The sequence below is a fragment of the Delphinapterus leucas genome, chromosome 8, assembly GCF_059928025.1.
Source record: "Delphinapterus leucas isolate spDelLeu-1000000601 "Yukka" chromosome 8, BTC_Dleu_Yukka2, whole genome shotgun sequence".
NCBI lineage: Eukaryota > Metazoa > Chordata > Mammalia > Artiodactyla > Monodontidae > Delphinapterus > Delphinapterus leucas.
In genome coordinates this window covers 70,031,219-70,054,900 of record NC_143136.1, presented here as the reverse complement: position 1 = coordinate 70,054,900, position 23,682 = coordinate 70,031,219, and the positions used below count along the sequence as shown (strand labels likewise).

The window sequence follows — 23,682 nt, the reverse complement described above, 5'->3', positions numbered from 1 at the left end:
CTCAAAAAAACTGAGATATAAGTTTAAATATTCTATACTATCATACATTTTCAGAACTGGAAGAGACTTTGGAGGTAATTATAGTGGACATTATGGCTGACTCCCAGACATTCATTCTACCTCTTTCCATTGTAAACAGCCAAGTGATAGAACAAAGTTGGCAAATTATGCTCTATATGCAAATATGGCCACTGCCTGATTTTGTTAGGCATGTGAGCTAAGAATGGTTATTATATTTTATATGACTGAAAAATAATAAAAAGAAAATCAATATTTTGCAACATGAAAATTATATGAAATTCTAATTTTAGTGTCCATAAAAAAGTTTTATTGAAACACAATTATGGTAATTTGTGTACATGTTGTCTATGGCTACTTTCATGCTATAAAAATGGAGTTGAGTAGTTGTGGCAGAGATTGTATGGCCTGCAAAGCCTAAAATATTTATTATCTGGCCCATTACACAAAAGGTTTGTCTACCTCTGGTTTAGAGAAATGACTCCACAGTGAAGGGCAGTTCTTGATTAGTCTAAGCCAACTGGGGATCCCATCTTCTTTGTCAGTGATTGGCTCAGCATGGACAGGACTATGTCAGTTGAGCTTAGAATTTTTCCTGGGTAGGGGAAAAAGGACTTTTCTTTTAAGAAAAAGTCACAAAAAGGCAAAGAATCTCTGATATGAACAAAGATGTGTATCTCCTTGTTGCTGCTGGCACCCACCTTATGACCATAAGGAAAATAGCCTGAGGTTAAATCTCACACCTCGAGGAGGGGGAAGCTGACAAAATCACAGAGAAATGGAGTTAAATCCAACCTAACTTTGATTTTTCTGTTAGGTAAGCCAGTGAAATTTGTTGTTTTAGATAGTTTGATTTGGGTTTTCTGTTATTGATAAATCCAACTTTGCCTCTGCTTGATACACTCTTATAAAATACAGATAAATGATTTAAAACCAGCAAAAAATTTAAACCATGAGCCCATAACCTACTTAAAGGAAATCGCAAAGAAAATCTTGTACTGGGAAATATTTACTGAGGGCCTCAATATTCCGATCAGTGCATTAGGTGCCTTATGTCCTGGCAACAATGCTGTTATGAGATAGCTATTACCTCTGTCTTAGAAATAAGGACACTGCGACTATTCAACTTTACAAGGCCACACAGCTGGAATGTGGGACGGTGATCCAAGTCTGTTTCCCCAGTCGTTTCCTTTTCACACTGAAGGAAAACATTATTTGGAAAGGATGATTCTGCTAATTTTCAAATCTTCAGTGTACTCAGTGGGGCAGCGGGAGAAAATGCATTGTAATCTGCTTTACATAAGGAGTTAGCACCTCAGAAAATCAAATAGAGTTAATATTTGATCATATGAAAGCAGATTAATTACACTGAGGTTTATTGAGGTGATCTTTGTATTACCAAGAACTCATCTACTCATTTTCTAGGCATTTCTGACACATATGGTAAATATCAATCTGCTTAGTTATAGCCTTCTGAAATCTCACCTTTTATTCTTTGTTTTATGGGTATAGAAGGTTTTCTAAAATATAAACACATTATCAAGGAAGGTTTGAGAGGACTGACTTTATATTAATGTGAAAGAATTGTTTACTCTCCAAATGCAACCAGCTAGGTAGTTGCCTAAGCCTCCTTGCATCAGATTTTAACCGATGGACCTAAGGAAGAAACATGGAAATTATTCTCTACTAGAAAAAGGGAGGAAAACCATATTAAAATATATGTATGAGACTTTTTAATTTTAAACATGCTAATCATATTTATATTACTCCTGATACTATTCCCTCTCGTCAGTGTGAATAATGGAGAACATAAAGCACTTTGTTCTCGATACAACTATTCCTGTTTGAAAAATAAAACTCCTTAAGGTCATTACATATTTAAAAATGAATGGTTTATTTTCCCAAATCTTTCTTGTGTAGCATTTCTACAAAGAAAGACAAACTTCTGTTTCTAAGACCATACTTAGAGATTTTTTAAAGGAATTCATTCCTATTTTAAGAGGAATAATATTATCTAGGGTATGCATATTTGGACTCAGTGGTTCACTACTGGAACATTACAGGAAAGCTGTGCTCATTTTCTTTCTACCTTCACTCTTCAGATATGGTCCTTGATCAACAAGTGAGCTCAGGTCAGCTCAATGATGATGTACGCCACAGGGTCCATGAGGCACTGATGAAACAGCATCACCACCAGAATCAGAAAAAACTCACCAATAGGATTCCCATTGTTCGCTCCTTTGCTGATATTGGCAAGAAACAATCAGAACCAAATTCCATGGATAAAAATGGTAAATATTTCTTTATTGTACTCTTATCGTTTATTATAGTTGTCTGAAATATCAAAGTCCTTTAAAATATGTTTTACTTGAAAATGATCTATTGAAATTCAGATTGTTGTGGTAGAATTGTTTCTTTTCATATTCATGTATTGTTTTATTATCAGGCATCAAACTGTAGAAATTTTATTAACAAAGATTTAAAGTTTCCTGAAAGGCTCATGAAAGAATGCAAGGGAAATTTTATCTAATAAGAAGTTATACACTCAAATGTGGCAAACATAAACTGAGTGTCAATTGCATCACAAATAAGGCTCTAGTCTTTGTCTCATAGCTTGAGAATGTAATGCAATGCTTTGACGTAAGGTCTTTTAGTTAAAATGAATAATGATCAACATTTAGTGATTGTGGAAAAAAAGATATTGGCTTCATGTTGCTCATGGTCAACAAATCCCTTTCTAGATTACAGTTGAAAAGAGCAGCTAGTGCATTACTTGTGTCTCTACTTATATTAAGCCCGATTTCTAGTTCATGGGCTCGTCGCTCTTTGCAGTACTACACCATCAATGTCCATGGGGCGTCTGCACTTACCACCTTGGCTCACCAACATAGATGAGCCATTATCATTTGATAGTAAACAACCATTGATAGGAATTGATAGAAAACAACCATTGTTTTCTAGCAGTCATTCATGACTTACTTCTTGGCAATCATGAAGCAAAAACAGTGTTTCTAATTTTTTATCCTTTCTTCTGTATTTTGTTCTCTCTTTGCATCCATTTGACCCTTCATCTTTTACATTAAGGAAATTGCTTAGAAATCTCTTATCATTCATCCTTTCCATCAGTCTTGTGAAGGAAAATGAAGTTATCATAAGGATGATATGAATTGGTTATACTTCCGCTAGCTATAAAAGTTCCCAGTTTTAAAAGATACAAATTAATGAAAAGTAATTTCAAATGTTTTACTAGAAAGACTCTGATTTCCACAAATAGACTAAGCATATGTATTGACAGCATGGACTTTATGTAATTTCACTCCTATTTTCAAAAGCTTCAGAGATGCTTTATATACAAATGCATGAAAATGAGGTTTTTTTCAGATTCTGCTTTAATGGGAATTTTTACCAGTTTTCATACTACTGAATCAAATATACACAAGTAGAATAAATACTTTAATAAATCAATAATGATGGTTAGATGTACTGTTGTCTCAGAACACAGAACTAGTTCTAAATAATTTTTGAAATACTCATTTGATTTTTTTTAAAAACCTTCAATGACTGAATGTGTAAATCATTGTTATATTGAAGACTCTGTAGTTGTGCATATATTAAGTTCAATAAAAGTGTTATGAGTGCTTTATGGTATATACCAACTTGTATTTGTAGATCCCACTGGATATTCTGAGGATTTATAACTTGCTTTGAATTACATCATATATTTAAAATATATTCATATTCTAAATCACAATTTGCTTTAAAATATGTTATATATGAAAATGATAAAATGAAGCTTTTATATTCTGAAACTTATTATAAATATAGTACTTTTATTATGCTTACAATACTAGCATGTATTTGATATGATGATATTAAGAAAACAGATTAAGATATTTACGAATTTTGACTATGGACTTATGTCTATGTGATTCTAAAGACCTTATTAAAATATTCTCATTAACTAAATCTCTATGAATGCAAGCACATTTTATAAAAATAAACTTCTGCCTTTATTTCATTTACCTTTACTGGAAATCAGACCATAAAATATATGTCTATGAGAATGTTATGTGTTTATTCAAAGATGCAAGGATTTTGGGTTGTGAACTAGCTGTATATCTCAAACTTCACTGGGGATAACGTTTACTATCAAATGATTTTATTGCATTATGTTTTTGGAGGGAAGAGGGTACTGAATTCACTGGATGAATTATTTTTTGTAATGTCATGTAGACCTGGACACACTGTTTGTTACAGCTCTAAACTTTCATTAAACATAAGAAGAGGTGACAGAATTATAGCTTTAAATCGTAAAGTCCACATATAGATACATATACATACAGAGGTTTTCTTTTTTTTTTTTTAATTTATTTATTTAATTTATTTTTGGCCGCACTGGGTCTTCGTTGCTGCACGCGGGCTTTCTCTAGTTGCCATGAGTGGGGGCTACTCTTCCTTGCGGTGCACGTGCTTCTCATTGCGGTGGCTTCTCTTGTTGCAGAGCATGGGCTCTAGGCACGCGGGCCTCAGTAGTCGTGGCACGAAGGCTCAGTAGTTGTGGCTTGCGGGCTCTAGAGCGCAGGCTCAGTAGTTGTGTTGCAGGGGCTTAGCTGTTCCGCGGCATGTGGGATCTTCCCGGACCAGGGCTTGAACCCGTGTGCCCTGCATTGGCAGACAGATTCTTAACCACTGCGCTACCAGGGAAGTCCCCAGAGTTTTTCTGAGAGCCTACTTTTTGTCTTATTCAGGCAATTGCTTAGTTTTTCTGAAAACTAGAATATGAGTAGTTCTGAAATGATTCTGTCACCATCTGTACAACCAGCCTTTATCTGAACACATACAGATCCTTTTGAGGCATACATTAAGGTAATAAAAACTTGGAAACATTTCTAATAAGATTCATATATCCAATTAAGTATTGTTGGAGAAGTGGTTTCCTAAACCTAGGCTTATAACACCTCCTTGTGACTCTGTTTTGCTTCCTCAAACACTTTGCATAATTATGTGTGTTAAGAATGCTGAAAATGTGAATAGACTTCACCAATTTAGAAATAAATCTCCTATCCAGAAGTGAAAAGAAGTGTGAAAGACCTTTATTACTGAGGTTCTCAATCTACTTATGAACTCTAACAACTGATAAACTCTAGATAAACAAACAAATCAAAATTCATAGCTGTAAATATAGATTTGACATTCTGCTTCAAAATAGGCAGTAGAGATTTAATCTTTTTGTGCAGTAGTACAGAGAGATACAGAAGGATTTCAATACATCCAAAATGGTAAAAATAATATTCCCATTATTAAAAAAAGAAACTCTTCAGTAGAGTATATCAGGCAAAAACTGACCTGTTTTAAAAATTAAGATTATAGATTAGGAATTAAATAGAGTGAGTATCTTCTAGAGACTTGAAAACAGAAAACATTTTCCTTGCCAAGCATAGGGATGGAAATAAACCCCCTCTTGTTTAATATACCTTTTACTTTAGAAATGAAACAATTGAAATTCCCTCAGAAAACAAACTGATGCTTATATACAGAACTCTAAAAGAGTCATATAGAATAAAGTTTCTACTGCCTTAGTTGACCTGTTCCTTGAACATGCTACCTTGGTAGTAGTCCCAAGGGTTAAACATTCAGATATTTCAATCTGAAGACCAAATGGGGTTCTTTCCCATTTTATAGATTAGATTTACAAGATAGTGATTTTCTTGCTTCTCTCCTCCATCTGCACTATTTTGTTCATTACATTTTTAGTGCTTTGTGATAATTTGTCAATCACTCCTCCAAATACGCTAGCTTAACTACTTTGTATAATTTTTTTCTTGGTGTACTGCACATTCTCTTAAGGGCTAAGATGCCGGATGCTATGGATTCACCAGGCATTTTTAATGCCACCATGCTGTGTTTAACTTTCACGTTTCATTAAGCATCAAAACTGTGAGAATTAAGTGTCTGATTCTGATGTTTCAATAAAAAGTGATAGCTACATTTGGCAAAGCAACAGCAAAAAAATAATAGAAAAATCATATCTTCTTTAACATTAGAACTCTGAAAAGGATGTTGTGGAAACTACTTAAATATATCAAGAATATTTGAATAATTTCTTGAAACTAGAAGGACTTTCTAAAATAAAAATAAGACTTTTGTTTTTAATGATCTAGAAAGCAAGATATACCAGTATTTGTATTCATCATTTAGGTCATACATTCAATTTTATTTGAGACTTTGGCTTACAAGTCTATTCTAAAATATTATTATACTTTTGATAACCTTTACATTAAAAAAATAACTTAAGACTCAGTTTCCTTAGGTGTAGGGTGTCTTCATTCCACTGTTTCCTTTAGTAATAATTCTAACTCTATTTCTTTTCCTTCACATATCTTTTCTCTCACCTATTCTGAGTACTTTCCAGTTGTCCCTTTTATTTAGGATCTTAAAAGGAGTTACAGAGCAGAAGGTCTCTGACTTACTTTCATAACTACAGGTTACTGGAGAACATTTAGATTTGGAAGGATGGGATGACTTGACTCTTTAGGCCTGCATAGATTTTAGCCCTTAAAGTAATGTACACTTCTGTATTGTGAATGATTTTTATTTATGGCTTTTGAAAATCAGTTTTATGGCTTTATAATTGCGTCTTTTTACAAATGCGGTACTTTTTTATTTTCAGATGTACAATGTTTTATGTGTGTTTAGATATTTATATGCTGTCTTATTTTTTAAATACTGTGGTCTCATAAATAAGATATCAAGAGTTTAAAAAGTATTCCTTATAATGTTTTATCTTGAAGAAAAGAAAGCTCAAATAATAATTCTTAGAATTACTTGAAAGAAAACATTTAAAAACTCATGTAGATGATAGAATTAAACATTATATAATAAAGGTGTTTTCCATTGTTCCAAAAAAAAATCAGGATGACATTGTTGACACAGTTGGTGGGTCTGTTGAGAGACTGTATTGTTGCTACTGAGTTTTGGAATCTCAAGACTAAGTCTTAACAGCAAAAATATTTCTAGTATGATGTGTTTAAATTTGTTATTTCTTATCTTACATTAATTATTTTCAGGCATACCAGTTTTTCTCCAACTTTAATTGTGTGCATACTTTCATGTTTTTGAAGTATAGCTGACCTAATCAACGTTTTCTAAATATTTAGCCTTTCTTTCTTCTTGTTTTCTATTCCCATGAATAAATGTATTGTTACACATGTACGTAACTTTGTCATTCATTTTTATATTTCTTTATTTTGCTCTGTCTTGTGTCTGTCTCTAACAGGCTCATCTCATCTCTGTACCTCCCTCATCTCCTACCCTTTGGGTACTCTAAATGCGTTGAAGGTTTCTGAGGTAGTGTAAACCAGCTTGGTCTCTAGGTTAATAGTAATGTACCTCCATGTCTTCATCCCAGTTTCCTTCTATTACACATGATTTTCAGCGGATTAAGCAGTAGCAAATACTGACATGCTTCAGTGGTATCTTATTCTCCTATTGATTTGAATTTGGCTAAATAGAAATTTAAAAGCTGCTGTTTTATAATACTTATATATGTAATTTATTTAAAAAGGAAGAAAACTGTAAGTAAGGACTTGAATTAATGTAATTTTAATACATTTTTTGAGAACATATTTATGGTTGTCTTTCAATACTGAGTTGCTTTAATGATACTGACACTACTTAAAGTGGAAAACAGTAATTCTGACATAGTCTCACGCTCTCCCCCTAACTTTATGATGAGGAAAATGACTCTGCCAGTTTCGCAGAGGACTTGGTGAAAAAGTTTTTGTGTAACAAGCGGAAAAGCAGAGCTTCCATTTTCTAGTTAGAGGTTGCTTGAATTACTCTCAGTTTTCTCCTGTGCTTGCCCAAATCTTTTATGATTTGCCTTGGAAAAGTACATGGCCTATAATAACTTTTTATCTAACTTATATATGATCCCTACATGGAGGTCCAGAGGAAAAAATGAATTCATGACTCAAAGGAAAATTAACTCAAGCAGTTGCTGATATGAATACTATATAATATGCACTTTAATTGATAAGATGTATAACAAATATTGGAATTTTGGATTTAAGATGGTGAACTCTTTGAGTTTAAAAGGTTGGAAAAATTAAAATATATGGTAAATATATAAGGATGATGTTAGGTTTCTCAAATGTTTACATTCAAATAGTCATGAACATGTCTCAATTAATAATAATAGTGTCCAATTTTCATTAGTTTTTGAATAATTTACCCTGAATATAATAAAGTTTTAAGTTAATAAATGTCTCTTTTTGGATAATCATCTTAATTTCTCAAAGTTATTTAGATATTAACAGATGTGATTAAAAATTGTGATGACATTTACTTATAGAATATATTAGTATGGACAGTGATGAGTGGGCATAGTGAAGGTAATATAAAGAAATAGGCAAAAATATGTATGTTCAAAAGCATTGTGGCATATTGATGAGAAAAATTATCATAAAAAATAGCATTCATAAAACTTCCACACATATATGGGAATTCTAAATCCTAACTTTATACTATTTTGTCTTGGAGGGGGGAAAATCCTAGCAAATTCTTTGTTATCCTTTTAGGACACGTATTCACTTTCTGGCTGAATGTAAAGTCCTGTACCTGAAAATTGTCTTCTGTGAACTAGTATTGTTTTAGATATCAATGAGAAAATAAGAGATGCCCTTTCAAACCCTAAATTTACTGATTCTTCTTATGTAATAGTATTTGAGTTAATGAAAGTCATTTTGAAATCTAAGCCCATCACCTTCTTCTGAAAGGCAGTGATAACTGGACTAAACTAAAGAAATCTAAGTGTTTAGACAGAAAAAGATTACAGTTGATAACAGAATTATAAAAATTATTTAATTTATGAAATTTCCAGTAGTTAGACTATAATTCATGTGCAGGCTTTAGATGGATAGGTAGGTAGGTAGGTAGGTAGGTAGGTAGGTAGATGAAGCAAATAAAATTTTAAGCTTTGTTTAAAGGCTTCAAGTTATTCAAAATAACCCAAACCAAACCTCTCAGTTTAATTTTTAAATAATAATACCTATGCATTTTTCAGGTTTTCAGTTACTGCCTTGAAAGTATACACATTTAATGTGTTGTTTCATTTTAACAAATTATCATACACATTGAGAAATAAGATTTGGAGTACTTTTTAAACTTTGATGAGATTAAATGTATTTACTAATATTTAGCTATTATCTCTGAAATAAAAAAGATAGCAAACTTGTGGTTTATATTCCTATGTCATAGGCTGGTAGTTTTTACGCTTTTTTCCTGCAGTAGCATACATTCTATGCACATACCTAAAATCTAGAACTAGCAGGGAAATTTCTGTCATCTCGTATGTCTCCTGCTATTTAAATACTCTCCACTAGGTCATTATCCATATCACTTAAAATAGTCATAGAAAATATTTTTCAAACCCCTTCCTGATTATCAACTTTATGAGGTAATATTTTGTAAAATTTTCAGAACAAGAATAGCATTGAACAATAAACCTCAAATATATTAATACTTACAAGAGGAAATACAAGTGCCAATGTTTTAAACGTATCTCATGAGCTGAAGGTAATTTATGAAATATTCTGCTTTTAAAGTATATATGTGAAAACATAGGCTATCCAATTTCTTCAAATCTTAAGTTACAGCATATTTTCTATCCATTGAAATCTCTTCTAAGTTGATGAGTTTGTACTGGGTTGACTATTTTTGTATGTTTGCTGATTGAGTTAGATAATTGTTCTTCCATGTAGTTTTATATCACATGAAATAAGTTATTATAAGAAAGCAGATATATGTTTATTTAATTTAGCCATGCCTTGAATGTCACTGTTCAATTTTACAGAACATTCAGTAAATTTAGGTTTAAATATATCTAATGTTCTAACTCATGAAAATATGGAGAAATGATGTGAAACTGGTGATTGAAGACATCTGTTAGTAGCACAAATGCATTATGTAAAAGGTTTTTTTTTAAACTACAGTTATTATTTTGAGAATGATATTAAATGGCTGCTAATGAACAGTTCACAGTCATAGCTGCACGCTGCAGTTAGAAATGGGAGAATGAAAATAACTGGTGCAGCTTAAGCCTGTCACTTCTCTAAGGTTAATATATTTTTTTGGAATTCACTGTAATCAGAATTTGTGTTGCAATTATACTCCAATAAAGATGTTAAAGAATTATAACTTTTATATACTTATAAAATTGTACTTTATATTGATAGATGTGTCACTTTAGAAATTGTTTAGGATTGTATTACTCTCAGATTTTTATGTTCTAAATCTATGTCATTTATAGAAGTGCTGTATCATGTAGGGTCAATGATCAATTCTACTGAACTGAACTCCCTCTCATAGTCTAGGGTAAGACATCTCCCCTATAGGTCACAAAAGAGCAGAATATCCTAAAAAAAAACAAAAAAAAGAATTTGTGTACATGGTTTAAGGTGAATTTGCTTTTAAAATCATTTGAAAAATCTTCACCAAATGTATTACTTTACTTTGTTTAGTGAAAGCAATGAAATATTTAAATTTTAGAAGAATCTTAAGCCCATTACTCTCTGGCAATATAACAATTTTAAACCATAAAAAAATTGTACCTATTAATAAATGACCCCTGCCTGAGAGGCTTAAGAGTTCAAAAAGCCAAATTATAGTAATATTTGAAAGTAAATTATCAGTGTTTTAAGTCACACTTAAGTTCTAGTTAACAAAGAATAAGTGGATTTCAAGAGAATTTAAAGAATTTAAAGAAGAGGTATTTGTATATACACTAGCAGTTTAGAGAAATTCAGTAATTGGAGAAGATGAAACTAAAGGTAAACTTGGAATAAAGTTGGGATTTAGGCAGGTAGAGGGAAGAGCTAGGCAGAGAGAAGAGTAAATATTCCCATCTAAGACAAATGAGAATAAGAGCAGTATTTTTGAGTCACTGAGTTATGGTTATAAAATATGGTCAAGGCTTCAAAGCTGGGTTGTCATTACTTGTATCACAGTAAAAGTAACAAGTGAGGTTGGAGAGAGGTTAGAGAAAAGAGAGATACATGTGAAATTAAGCAAGCATCGTTAGTTGCTAAATATGGACAGATTTCATATAAGTTGTGATTGAAAAGACTGTTTCATATTTAGTGAATAATGGAATGTAATTACCCTTGGTTAGCTGTTGTCACATTCTCAGCTGTACTGTCCACTTAACTAATATCATAATCTTTCTTATAATGGGGAAAAGGCTACAAAATAATTAAGTTGCTGGTTAGTGTTAATGGAAAAGAAATACAATTCAAATTTATTGATCTCTTGTCATGCAGACCAATATCAGTATGCTTACACAATTGAATAGTGAGAAGCATAATATCATATTCACAGTATTCATAGTATATGAGGTAAAGGTATTTCTAACTAAACCTCTCATATAGAAATCTCTAAAAGTTGTTGCCAAAGAATTTTTTCTCTTTGGTTTGTTTCTTCAGATGCAGTAGAAGCTATAAATATGCTATGTACGTTTCACATAAATATTCGCCCTTTAAAAAACAACATTACATTTGGGCTTCCCTGGTGGCGCAGTGGTTGAGAGTCCGCCTGCCAATGCAGGGGACACGGGTTCGTGCCCCGGTCCGGGAAGATCCCACGTGCCGCGGAGCGGCTGGGCCTGTGAGCCATGGCTAATGAGCCTGCGCGTCCGGAGCCTGTGCTCCGCAACGGGAGAGGCCACAACAGTGAGAGACCTGCGTACCGCAAAAAAACAAACAAAAAAAAACAACATTACATTTAAAATTCTTCCGTCTGAGCTTAAATCATAAGAGTTGTCTATCTTGTCATATATACACATATGCATATACATATACATATATATCCCAATAGTTTTGGATAAAATTTAGAAATCACTGATGTTTCAAACCCATGATTAGATTAAAATCTTTTTGTAGATGTTCTTTCTTCATAAAGAATAACTATTTAGTTATAGAGTCTTAATCTGAGAATTAGTTTACATTTTCTTGACTGAATTCTCCCGTTTCTATCTGTAACTGATAAATAAGAATATTTGTATTTATATATATCTATTTATATTGACCCTTCATGCTTACTTCATTAAGAAACCTATGTTGGTTTAGTTTAATTCATATTTCACTCAATATGTCTAGAATTATGTAAGTAATTGTTTGTGTTCTGTAATAACAATCTCTTTTAGCAGGTCAGGTTGTTTCTCCTCAGTCGGCTCCAGCCTGTGTTGAGAATAAGAATGATGTGAGCAGGGAAAACAGCACTGTTGACTTTAGCAAGGTAAGCTTTTCTCCCTCTCATTTAAGGAAGCCTCTGAGTTATTACTAGAAATTATCAACCATTTTAAGAGGTGTTGACACAATTTTTTTTGCATGCACATTTGTTTTGTTTCTTATCCAAAGCTTGATATTGTTACAGATAATGTTAGCATTTAAGTTCACATGTAATGTTCTGCCTATTCACAAAACCAAACGTGTAAGTTTTATGCATAGTTTTCAGGTTTCAGCCACTTGGTGTGATGCATCTCTTCCAGTAAAAAAGATAACTGTACTTCACAGAGAATTTAACAGAAATTTATTGTTTAAAACTTTTGCTAGTTTTTTTTTTTCAAAATAATTTTTCCTCTATTTCTGGAAAAGCAAATCATGTAACTTAAGGCTTCACTGTCGTGATTCAGAGAAAGGCATTAGTATTAAGAAACACTAGAACATAGTAAGACTGAGCAGAGTTTTGAATAAAAACATAATAAAGACTGACTGTTGAGGGATCCATCTAATTGGAGACAATTCAGATGAAATCATTTGTTTGAATGTATTCTAAGAAAATAATGCATGTGAAAATAATGTGCTTTTCTCAGCAAATTCCTGACATCCTATATGTGCTATTGCAAGCAGTGGCAAGCTAACACTTGATCAGGAAAGAAGAGTTTTAATATTGACCAAAAATAGAGTCAATACCTTTCTTTATCTGAGTGGCTGAAACAGTAATCACTCCCAGTAATTTGTTTTTCACAAGGTCCTTAGCACTCCCAAGGATTGTAACAGTGGGAGGAGGTGGGAATGGGAGGCAGTGTGTAGGAAGTTGCCTGCATCAAGCTTCTGAAAAGATTAATAGCGATCAGCTCCTTGCTGCTGTTTCAGAATCCCTCTGCCAGTGCCAGAATGGTCTAGGTCCAGTCCTGTGCATGCTCTCCCTCTGGTGCCTGGTGGAGTCTCTGTGGGAGCATGGTGTACCAGCTTAAGTCTGTTAATTATGCGTGCAGGGGCTGGGAGGCCAACAAAAGGGGCATGCTAGTCCATGTGGGATGAAACAAAGGCATGAAAAAGGACCTCCACACCAGCAAGAGAGAGAGGTGAGGGCACACTCGGGCTCTGTTTCTACAGTGGTTCAAAGCTCATCTCACTGTATGGAGGCATGTGATTCAAATATTAAGCCAGTTCAAATGTATTCCATTTCCTCTCCAAAAAATATCTTTTTAAAGCATTACATCTTCATTCATCTGCAAGTTGGATTAAAATTGTCGCAAACTGCCATACATTTATTTTCTGATGTTCTTCATTTGAAATAGGATCTTAAAAGCAATGACATAAGAAGTTTCTTACTTATTTGTGCAGGCATTAACAGTATAACAAGAGCACAGTGAACATTCTCAAAAACAGTGATAATAAATCCCATCCTTTCAAATGATTAGCTTTTACCTTTTTTTAAAGGATATAACCCTTTGACACTGAATTTTATATCTCAATATCATTTTGATTTTAGTTGTCTGACCTAGTTTTGCAGCCTTCAAAAATGCTTCAGTACATTTGAAAGAAAATGAATATAGCCAATTGGAGACAGCAGTCTTATTTTCAGGGCTCCTAGAACAATTTGAACTATAGAAGAGTGAAAAATAGGTCTTCTTTTCTTTAATCCTTTTCTTTCTTATTGCATTTCAAATCACTGGACTGCTCCAGTTTTTAATGAGAAAGTTAAATTTCTACAGCCTCTACTCAGTGCCAACCATCTATATTTCTTAGTCTCCTGTCCATAGCATGGCACATTGCAAAGAACATGCTTTTGAGAAGGAGCATGGGATCCTAACTCTAGCATTTATAAGCTATCTAATCTTGGAGGAGTCCTCTGACTCCATCTTTCTCATTTGTAAAATAAGAATAATATCTATTTATAATTTTGGGGGGAAGATTAAGTGAGAGAACATAGAGAGAGAGCCTGGCAGAGTGTTGGGCTTATAGCAGGTGTTCAATAAAATGTGGCTACTATTATTACTGTTGTTGTTGTTGATATCAGTGGGAACAGCAGTGTCAGAAGTAAACACTAGACCAGAATTTAATATGTTTTGGCCCCCACTGGATCTCCAGTGCCTTGAACAGTGTTTGGGATGTACATGTTGAGTGAATCCTATGAGGTTCAAAATAATTTAAGCCTTCAGCTCTGGATTTTTTGGGGTTTTTTTTGAAAAACAAAGTAATACTTCTTACCTTATAACCTGGAAAGACAGAGTAGTAGGACTTGGAAAGAGCAAATGTAATGCATCATTATGGAAACAAATTTTAGTGCCAGATTTTGCAGGTACATGAGTTAAGGTTTTTGAGCCTAATGATTTCAGTTTGGTAGTAAATTTATCAAAGTGAATCTATCAGTTAGTCTACAGATTACTTTGTTTATTTAAATATTTTAAGTTTTACTATGTAGATTCCAAAGCCCAGTAGAATTTTGGGATGTTAAGGGAAAAAAGTCCTTTTTCATTTCATGTAACTTGATCCTATGTTCTGTCTACCTTCAAACTATATATTTTTAACCCTTCCAGTGATTAGGCCCATCAAACTTATTCGTTTAAGGAATGTTTGAAAACATGATCTGAACTGTCAGGTTTTTTGTTTTTTGTTTTTTTGTGGTATGCGGGCCTCTCACTGTTGTGGCCTCTCCCGTTGCGGAGCACAGCCTCCGGACGCGCAGGCTCAGCGGCCATGGCTCACGGGCCCAGCCGCTCCGCGGCATGTGGGATCTTCCCGGACCGGGGCACGAACCCATATCCCCTGCATCGGCAGGCGGACTCTCAACTACTGCACCACCAGGGAAGCCCTGTCAGGTTTTTTGATTCCTATAATGCTTTTGAAAAGCAGATGTGTTATGTTTTTAAACTGACAGGTAGAAGATGACTATTTTATTATTTCCCAAATGTTGGTGATTTCTTTTATTCCAAATGACTTAAAGAAGCTTCCACATTATTTTCTGTGTAGAAAGAACTCTCTTCTGCATCAGTCTTTAGTATGTGAAATATGAAGAGTTGCATTATTAAATCCTAGAATTGTAGGAAACCTTAGAAATCTCATTTAGAAAGTGAGAAAGCTGAATCCCAGATTAAGAGAGCTGCTCAAGATCACTGGTTGGTTAGTGTCACAAGACCATTTCTCCCCAGGGAATTTCTATTACTTTTCTTGTACTTTCTATAATGAGCTTAAGACTTAAGCTTTCTCCCTAAAGACCCATCTGTATTTCTTTCACATCTCAGTGTGTAGCTTGTCCAGACACTTCCAGTTCCACCATGATCTTCTGTCTAAACTTGTTCCCTAGAGATATAATTGTTTCTCATCCACAACTTAAGTATCAAATAACCAGAATAAAGCATCTTTTCCTTCTTAGCATAAAGGTCTGGAGACCCCAGAAGCATGAGTATAAATCCAGATCCATAAGAGTATAGCTTGATTTCTTCAAGATTCTGTTCAGAGGACCAGAAAAATTTCCTTATGTTTATTCCGTATTTGAGTCCACCTGAAGACTGTCTTAAGGCCGTAGGTCAACCTAATTCCTCAGAGCTGTTTTTGATATTTGTAGTTTTATAAAAGATTAAACTGTGGTCCTTAAATGTGATCTTTTGTTATATTAAAAGTTAGGTTGCCAAATAAGGTTCTTTATGAATCGTATGTTAACACAAATATACAGGGCTATCCCAGGAATAATATAATATATAATTGTATAATATAATAATATAATTAGATAATATGTTATATAATCTATTACCCCCAAATATATGACTACTCCAAGAATAATATAATGTAATGAGTATAATATAATGACTACTCTAGATATATATTATTTAACTATAATTTGTTACATTTTAAATCAAGGTAAATTTGCTAATCCTGAAATTAAATTCAGTATATTTAATGCATTTTTTCAGTAACAGATATCAATCAATGATATATTAGGTATTGTATAATGCAAAAAATAATATGTAAGGACCATGTATTTTCTTTTATAAAATTAAGCTATTTTAGCATACTGGTACTCCTTGATTTAATTAAATTGAATCTTAAAGCAGTCATGTGTATAATTGCCACCTGCCTGAGGTACAGACGCTAATAGTTAAGGCTATGGCATTTGTCAAGAAATAAATGAATTCACAGAAAGTTTTCCAGGTTGAACTTAAACTTCTCATTAGAGTTATGACAAGTGTTACCAATATGACTCACACTGATTATCAATTATCTATTTTCTTAATAAGCTATTTTCTCATTTTAAATTTTGTTCCAGTGTATTAGCATTGTATAATTGTTATTTCTATTGGGGGGGAAAACTTAATAGTTTACTTTTTTAGGCTCTGAGAGACTTATCTCCATAAGTCTTTATTATGTTTTTCTCACAGGGCTAATAGTGTATAGGTATTACGAGCTTACAAATTTGTATTTGGAAGCAAATTTTTAGGTTAAAAACTTTGGAATTTATAATCTTTTTCTTTAAATAGAACATTGCTTCTATTTGATATTTTTAGTGAAGTACTGTGGATTATTTTTATATTTAATCCTTTTGATAAAATGTATACTTCATATAATGGGGTTTCATGTTTTGTGGCTCCCTTATCTTACAGAAAATTAAGTAGTTATAAACCTTCTAAATAGCTGTGCTGTGGTCTTGATTTCAGAAAACAACAAATTTAATGTAGTCACTAAAGTCTGGCTATGGACATCCTAAGGTATTCCTCCTAAAAGTTTTAATTTTTCTTTCGTTTTAAACTGCTGGGAAAAAATATTCTCAAATCATTAAATTTGCAGAAGAAATATCTGACCCAAAAAAAGGTCTTGTTGGCCTCATGGTATTTGCCAGAGCTCTTCTCTCTCTCCCTCTCTCCTCTTCTTCCTCCTGTTAATTTTCCTCTCCCTTCCCCTCCACTTCCTCCTCGTCCCCTCAGCCCCCTCTCTCTCCTTCTTTCTCCTTCTCCTTTGTTTCCTTCTCTCTGTCTCTGTCTCTCCTCTTCCCACTTTGATCTTTGGTCCCCATTTCATTAACATGAGAGCATAAAAACAATTATTACAGCAGTTAAACTATTATTCTCCCTGCAAACAGGTTTCCATTAAAAGCAACTCAAATGAATTAGAAACAAGAAATAGGCCTTGTAAAATTGACTTTAAAATCACTGCTTGGTTTTCACTGAGGCTCTCTGTATGAAAATTGATATTTATGCTTAAGAATATCTTACATTCATTTTCAGACTTCACCCTTTACTCCAAGCATTTCTTTTTTGTTAATGATACTTTTGTTTTGTGTGCATTCATTTCAGTCACAGACATTTCATATCAGAAATTCAACAATGGCTCTTCAGCAGCTCCAAATGTTAATATTTTTATTCTTGTTTCCTTTGCTCTGCCATATCTAAATTCTCTGATGAGAAATTAAAATTGATGATTGATCAAGCCAAGTAGAGAAGTGAAGGATATAGAACAATGAGGATAAAGTTGAAGACTAAAGTCATAATTTATACTATAAGGAAAATCATGATTCTATTTCTTTTGAAATAGGCATATTTTGAATATTAATTCATTGAAATGTATTGTGCACAAAATTAAGATAATGTACTATGCAAATATTTAAATCTATTGACAAATGCTAGTTAAATTAAGATTAAAGTATATTCATTTAATTGAACACATACTCCTTTCTCCCTGAAAATTTCAAAATTACTGATGTTAAAAAAGAATCTTTTAAAAATATTGAATAGAGAAACTAGAGTATTCAACGTATTAATGACAAATTAGAAAAATACGAGGTAAAAGAAAAAAGTTTTTTTTTTAAAGGGCAAGTAAGATGTTTAACTATTTTTAAATTTATTTAAACTATATTTATATAAGCAATATTTATTTAAACTGTATTTATTGATGGGTTACCATGTGTGAAATACTGTGCTAGGATATGATTTAACAAATTTTTCCAATTTTGATTTACCTTTTTTTACTTTGTGATGATCTCAGGTTGATCTGCATTTTATGAAGAAGATTCCTCCAGGTGCTGAAGCTTCAAACATCTTAGTTGGGGAATTGGAGTTTTTGGATCGAACTGTAGTTGCGTTTGTCAGGTTGTCTCCAGCTGTACTGCTTCAAGGACTGGCTGAAGTCCCAATCCCAACCAGGTACAAAGTATAAGAGCATCTTTTGCACTTTTCTTATGCCATTTGTTTGTGGGAAAAAAGGTGTAAATATAGTTTCCTCTGAGAGAAACTAAAGTGTAATCGACAAAACTATTGTTTCTTCTTGTTTGTGGAGGAGGGCAAAAAGTGCTTTAAAAATTATTCAGTCCTTTCCTCCTTCCTCTCAAATTTCTATGTTTTCTTTTAGGCATGCTCCTCATCTCTGACTACCCTGGTCTATATCACCATATAAATCCTTTCTTACAATTTTGGTGAAAAGTGATAAAGTATTAGGCTTTTCTCAAAGATTGCATTAGACTGTGGGATCCTGTATATGAGTGTGATCGTACTTAAAAAGATCAAAGTTTTCAAGGCCTGCCTTATGCTTGACTGAGTAGGCCCTCAGAGTACATGTAAGTGCCATCATTAGGATACTACCTGCTGTATCTAATGTACTATAAGATTCAATCTTAGGCATAGTATACTTCACATACATAGAGTCTTAAGAATCATTGGTAGTAGCATCATGGTACTGTGGTTGAATCTGAATCAAAAGTACAAATTTAATTTGATTACCTGAACTTGTTTTTCATTCAGCTGTACATAAAAACTAACAACTTTGCCACAATACAAACTGAATTTTGTTGTTTATTATTTATCTCTATGTTATAGAGATAAGACTGTCCATGGGCAAATTGAAAAAAGAATATTGTCTACAGAACATTAAGTTCCTAGCAATTCCTCCAGGGGACCTTGTTTTCTTTCCTTCTCCCTCCATCAAATGCAATTCCTGTATATAGACAGCCTTTTACTCTGATCCTGTTCCTATAGCAAAACATATCTATGTAGGGCCCCATTTCCTACGTGACTGCTGCCCTTTGTTTGATGCTATAATTATTTCAGATGCTGTTAATATGCCTCCTCATCCAAACACTGAATGCCTTAGCCAAGTTAAATTGATGAAAAGTTCAGGTGCTGTGGCAACTGGGTTTGTAGAATGTTTCTTCTATGGACCTTTGGCCTTAAAACATAGCAGATTACATCACTCTGTGTTTTGATTGTGGTTAAGATATTCCAAAAATATGGAATAGTTTAGTCAGGAGAGGCCTCATTTTATTAGAGCTCAGCTGACTGGAAGGGGATTCAGTGTTTGAGTGCCTCTTCCTGAATCTGTGGAAGAACAGATTTGAGGCAGGTAGCTAGTTACCAATTCAGGTTATAGAGAGAAGTGTCTGTTCATCCTGTTGGAGGGCTACTGAGACTTCTGATACATACCAACTTTTATTAAAAAAGGGGAAGGATGAACTGGGCACATTAAGGTGGCCTCTGACTGTATGATCAAGGCTGCATTTTTCTATTTACACCCTGTAATCTATTCAGAGTTTCTGGGAATTTGGGATTCAGATTTAAGATGTGAAACTTACTAACCATAGAGGTATTACTTTAGTAGATTAAAATTCTTTTTCATCTTCCAAGCAGTGCATTCTTGTTCTACCACTTAGGAAGGTATCCGATGAACTCTGAGTAAATGATGGATATTTATGACAATGATAGCTCTTGTGTTTCAAAGGAAAGAAAAGGAAAATTCCCAGGAGTAGAGAAAAGCCATAATGGGGTTATATACCCTCACTTTGAACACTGTAAAGGTTTAGGTGACCTCATTTCATACTGACATAGCAAAATGTGTCTACAGAACAATGGAGGAAAAGTTAGGGGCACAGTAGAGCCACTGTATGAGGAGAGATTTAAAAGACTAGACTAGTTTGGAAAGGTGAAAAATAGAAGAAGATTAGTTAGACAAATAAAATAAAGAAAGCCATTCAAGGTTCCTAATTATCCTTTCTTAGGAGGACAAAAGGGCACACCGTGTATATAGCAGTAACACATAGTAAAAATGTCAGAAAATAATTTTAGGACTTTATAAATAGCCCAGGGAATAGAAACCTGAAAAGTAGCAGGATGTACATAGGTTAGGAAATTTCTTGAAAGTACTATACTTGATAAAGCATCTGCCACCACACTAAATTATTCCTGTTTTAAATGTATAGTAGACATTTCTGTATAGCAGAAGTTGACTTGGATTCAGTAACATCTGACACAAAAAATTAATGTCACATCCTCTAAGACTGTGTAATATATGCATCATGTAAAAACATGTACAATCTCTAAAGTTTATAACTAAATGAAAGGTAGAATTGTAGTACCTATTTTAGCACACTTTAAAAAGCCATTAGTCTTCACGTTTAAGAGCAAGAACCATTTAACAAATGAATACTGTAGAGTTATATTACAGAATATAGGTCATCTTAAAATTCTCACAATTTCCCTGTAGCATTGACCTTTTCAGAGATAAGACAATTACTGATCCTCCAAAGTTAAAACACATGTTGATGTCTTCAAAAGCTCCAGTTGTGATGATGTATTTGCTAGACTTTCAACCTAATTGAGATGGAATGTCACAGTTCAGCTGCTACTTTTATTCCTGCAGCATTGGAATTAATAGGTTTTTTTTTTATCCTAACTGATCTTTGATTCCTGGCAATCATTTTTTCTATTTAATGTAAATTTACGTACACCTACTGTTTTTTTGACCCTATGTTCTTTCATTGTTTATACTACTGTATTACCTTTTCCCCCTTCTACCTAATTCTACAATTTACATATCAGTGAGTTCTCTTTCTTACAATTCAGAAAGGTTTAATCAGATTTTACTTTTCTCAACTTTCTCCTCCAAGGATTATAGAATCCTAAAAATTCACACTAACAACTGTGTGGGCATGATAGGTAACTAAATGAAGGAAACAGAGCAAAATAACCATGATTCCAATTGCTCAAGGATCTCAAGCATGAGTCATTTTGAAACATCATAAAATATTTGAAAACCTGTAATAATAACCTGTGGAAAAATATGGAACTATTTTACATCGAAATCCCTATCTTCAGTAATTCCTTTGAGATGAGTGATTCTGTACTACTAAAATTATTTTTTATTTCTACCTTGAAACATTTGTGTTTTTTTCTTCTTAATTACAGATTTTTGTTCATTCTTCTGGGACCCCTGGGAAAGGGGCAACAGTACCATGAGATTGGCAGATCAATTGCAACCCTAATGACAGATGAGGTATTTATTCAAGTTCATTGGGAACATTTCCCTTTACTAGGTACACCTAACTTTTGGAGTTCTGTATTCATGACAGTTTGCTGTGAATCAGATTTCTCTGTATTGAATTCCCCTTCTTTTAAATGTTTGTACTATAAAATTTCCTTTGGAAAAATTTGTTCAAAAGGGGTAATAAATTCACACACATGAACATTTTAAAACCTCATACTCTAAAGAAAATTTGTTATTTAGTGACATTTAGAATGTATTTATTAATATTCCCCTTGTAGCATATGTGTTGCCAAAGTGATCACCATTGTAAATATCACTGCAGGTCTTGTTTGGGGCAAAATAATTTTAAGGTCTCAAAAAAAGACAAATACAATGTCAGTTTATCTGAATAGTATACATGACACCAAAAGCCATGCAACGTCTATCAACTCTCTTTATAATTGCCTAAATGTAGATGTTTTTAACCTGGGAGTCTTTTAACCATTAGAGGAGCTGAAGATTTCAAGAGGCCTGTGATCGCTGATACAGCCCACAAATTTTTCTATGTACAAAAATTTGTGTGTAGTTTTCTTGGACTGGAAAAAGCTTTCATCAGCTTCTCAAAGAGATATATGTCTCAGAAATGTAAGATCATAAAAATAAACATAAAAAGTAGTATCATATAACTGGTTTCTTGGATTCTACAGCATGTTATGAAAATCTGTTTTTATTGTAAAAGAAGAGCATATGCAAAAATCACAGACGGGACATAAATTCAAAAGTCAGTAGTAAATAACAAAGAGATTATACATTTCTAGAATATCATCCAAATAATTTAATAATTTATTTATTGAGATACATGGCTTCTGATACTTGAAATCTTTGAAAAGAGCTAATTAGTATTACATATAACTTTTCCTAGTTTTATGAAATCTGAAAATTTGAACTTGTGTTTGGGGTTCAATATTAATTCTTCTATTATATCTGTTCAAATTATGTTTACTGGTTTTATATGAATTAGTTATTGATATTTACACATAGGAAACCAAAAGCTAGAAGAAAAACATTTTTTTCATCTGTTTCAGAAAGAACCAACTTAATGAGTGTATCAGTTTCCTATGCATAAAAAATTACCACAAACTGGGTAATTAAAACAAAAGTAATTTATTTTTTCATATTTTGGGAGGCCAGAAGTCTGAAGTCAAAATGTCAGCAGGGCTACATTCTCTCTGGAGCCTCTAGGGGAAAGTCTTTCCCTGTCTCTCCAGCTTCTGGTGGCTCCTGTCATTCCATGGCTTGTGGCAGCAAAATTCCAGGCTCTGCCTTTGTCTTCACATGGCCTTCTCCCCTGTGTTTCTGTGTGTCTTCTCCTTTTCTGTCTCTTTATGTTTCTTATAAGGACACATGTCATTAGATGTAGGGCCCACCCTAATCCAGGATGATCTCATCTTGAGATCCTTAATTACATCTGCGAAGACCCTTATTCCAAATAAGATCGCTTTCTGAAGTTCAGGTGGACACATATTTTGAGAAGACACTACTTAGCCTACTATAAAGAGTAACATACTCTGTTGAGGAAATCTGGGAGAAGACAGGAGAGTGACAAAAGGGCTTCATGAGTTCCACAAACCTGTTCTAGTAGAACTCTCTATGAGAAGGCACTGACAGTATCTTTACTTTTAGTGTTTCCATATTGATTAATATTTTGCAATTTTTACAGTATTGAAAAATAAATGACACTGTGTCATAATTTAACTACTGTCACTTTCATGCACATATGTTTCATGGTATATTATGTTTCCACATCTAAGACATTAAGATATTACATTGAGATATCTCTGGGGCATGGGACATCTTATGTGGTGAGAGGAGCATATTGTGCATAAATACTCAAGTTATCTCTCTTCCTAATACTTCCTTTCCCCAATTAGGAGTCAAGATTTTCTCAAAAGAAAAGAGTCAATTCCAAAGTTATTGACTAATCAAGTAGACATAGAACAACAGAGAAACATGCATGGTTTTAAAATTTTAGATTTAGAATGAGAGCAGAGAAAGGACTTCCATCTATTTCCTTGGTAAATGAGAACTACCTAATTTGAGAACAAGCATCAGCTCTTGAATGAAGGCTCAAACATGAATCCTTTAGACTTGAAAGTTT

General features: G+C 33.4%; 1 protein-coding gene across 2 annotated transcripts in view; it reads left to right on the top strand.

Annotated features, from left to right (window-relative positions):
- The window catches only part of SLC4A10 (solute carrier family 4 member 10), a 225,578-nt gene that overhangs the window by 96,221 nt on the left and 105,675 nt on the right, over window positions 1-23,682 (top strand). The window contains exons 6-10 of one of the 2 annotated variants that reach the window (XM_022569866.2): window positions 2,121-2,309; window positions 12,218-12,309; window positions 13,292-13,381; window positions 18,279-18,436; window positions 21,467-21,554. In XM_022569866.2, coding sequence (XP_022425574.1) covers window positions 2,121-2,309; window positions 12,218-12,309; window positions 13,292-13,381; window positions 18,279-18,436; window positions 21,467-21,554 — 617 coding nt within the window. Of the gene's footprint in view, window positions 1-2,120; window positions 2,310-12,217; window positions 12,310-13,291; window positions 13,382-18,278; window positions 18,437-21,466; window positions 21,555-23,682 lie in introns of those variants that run through there. The other variant, XM_022569877.3, reaches the window with a different exon arrangement.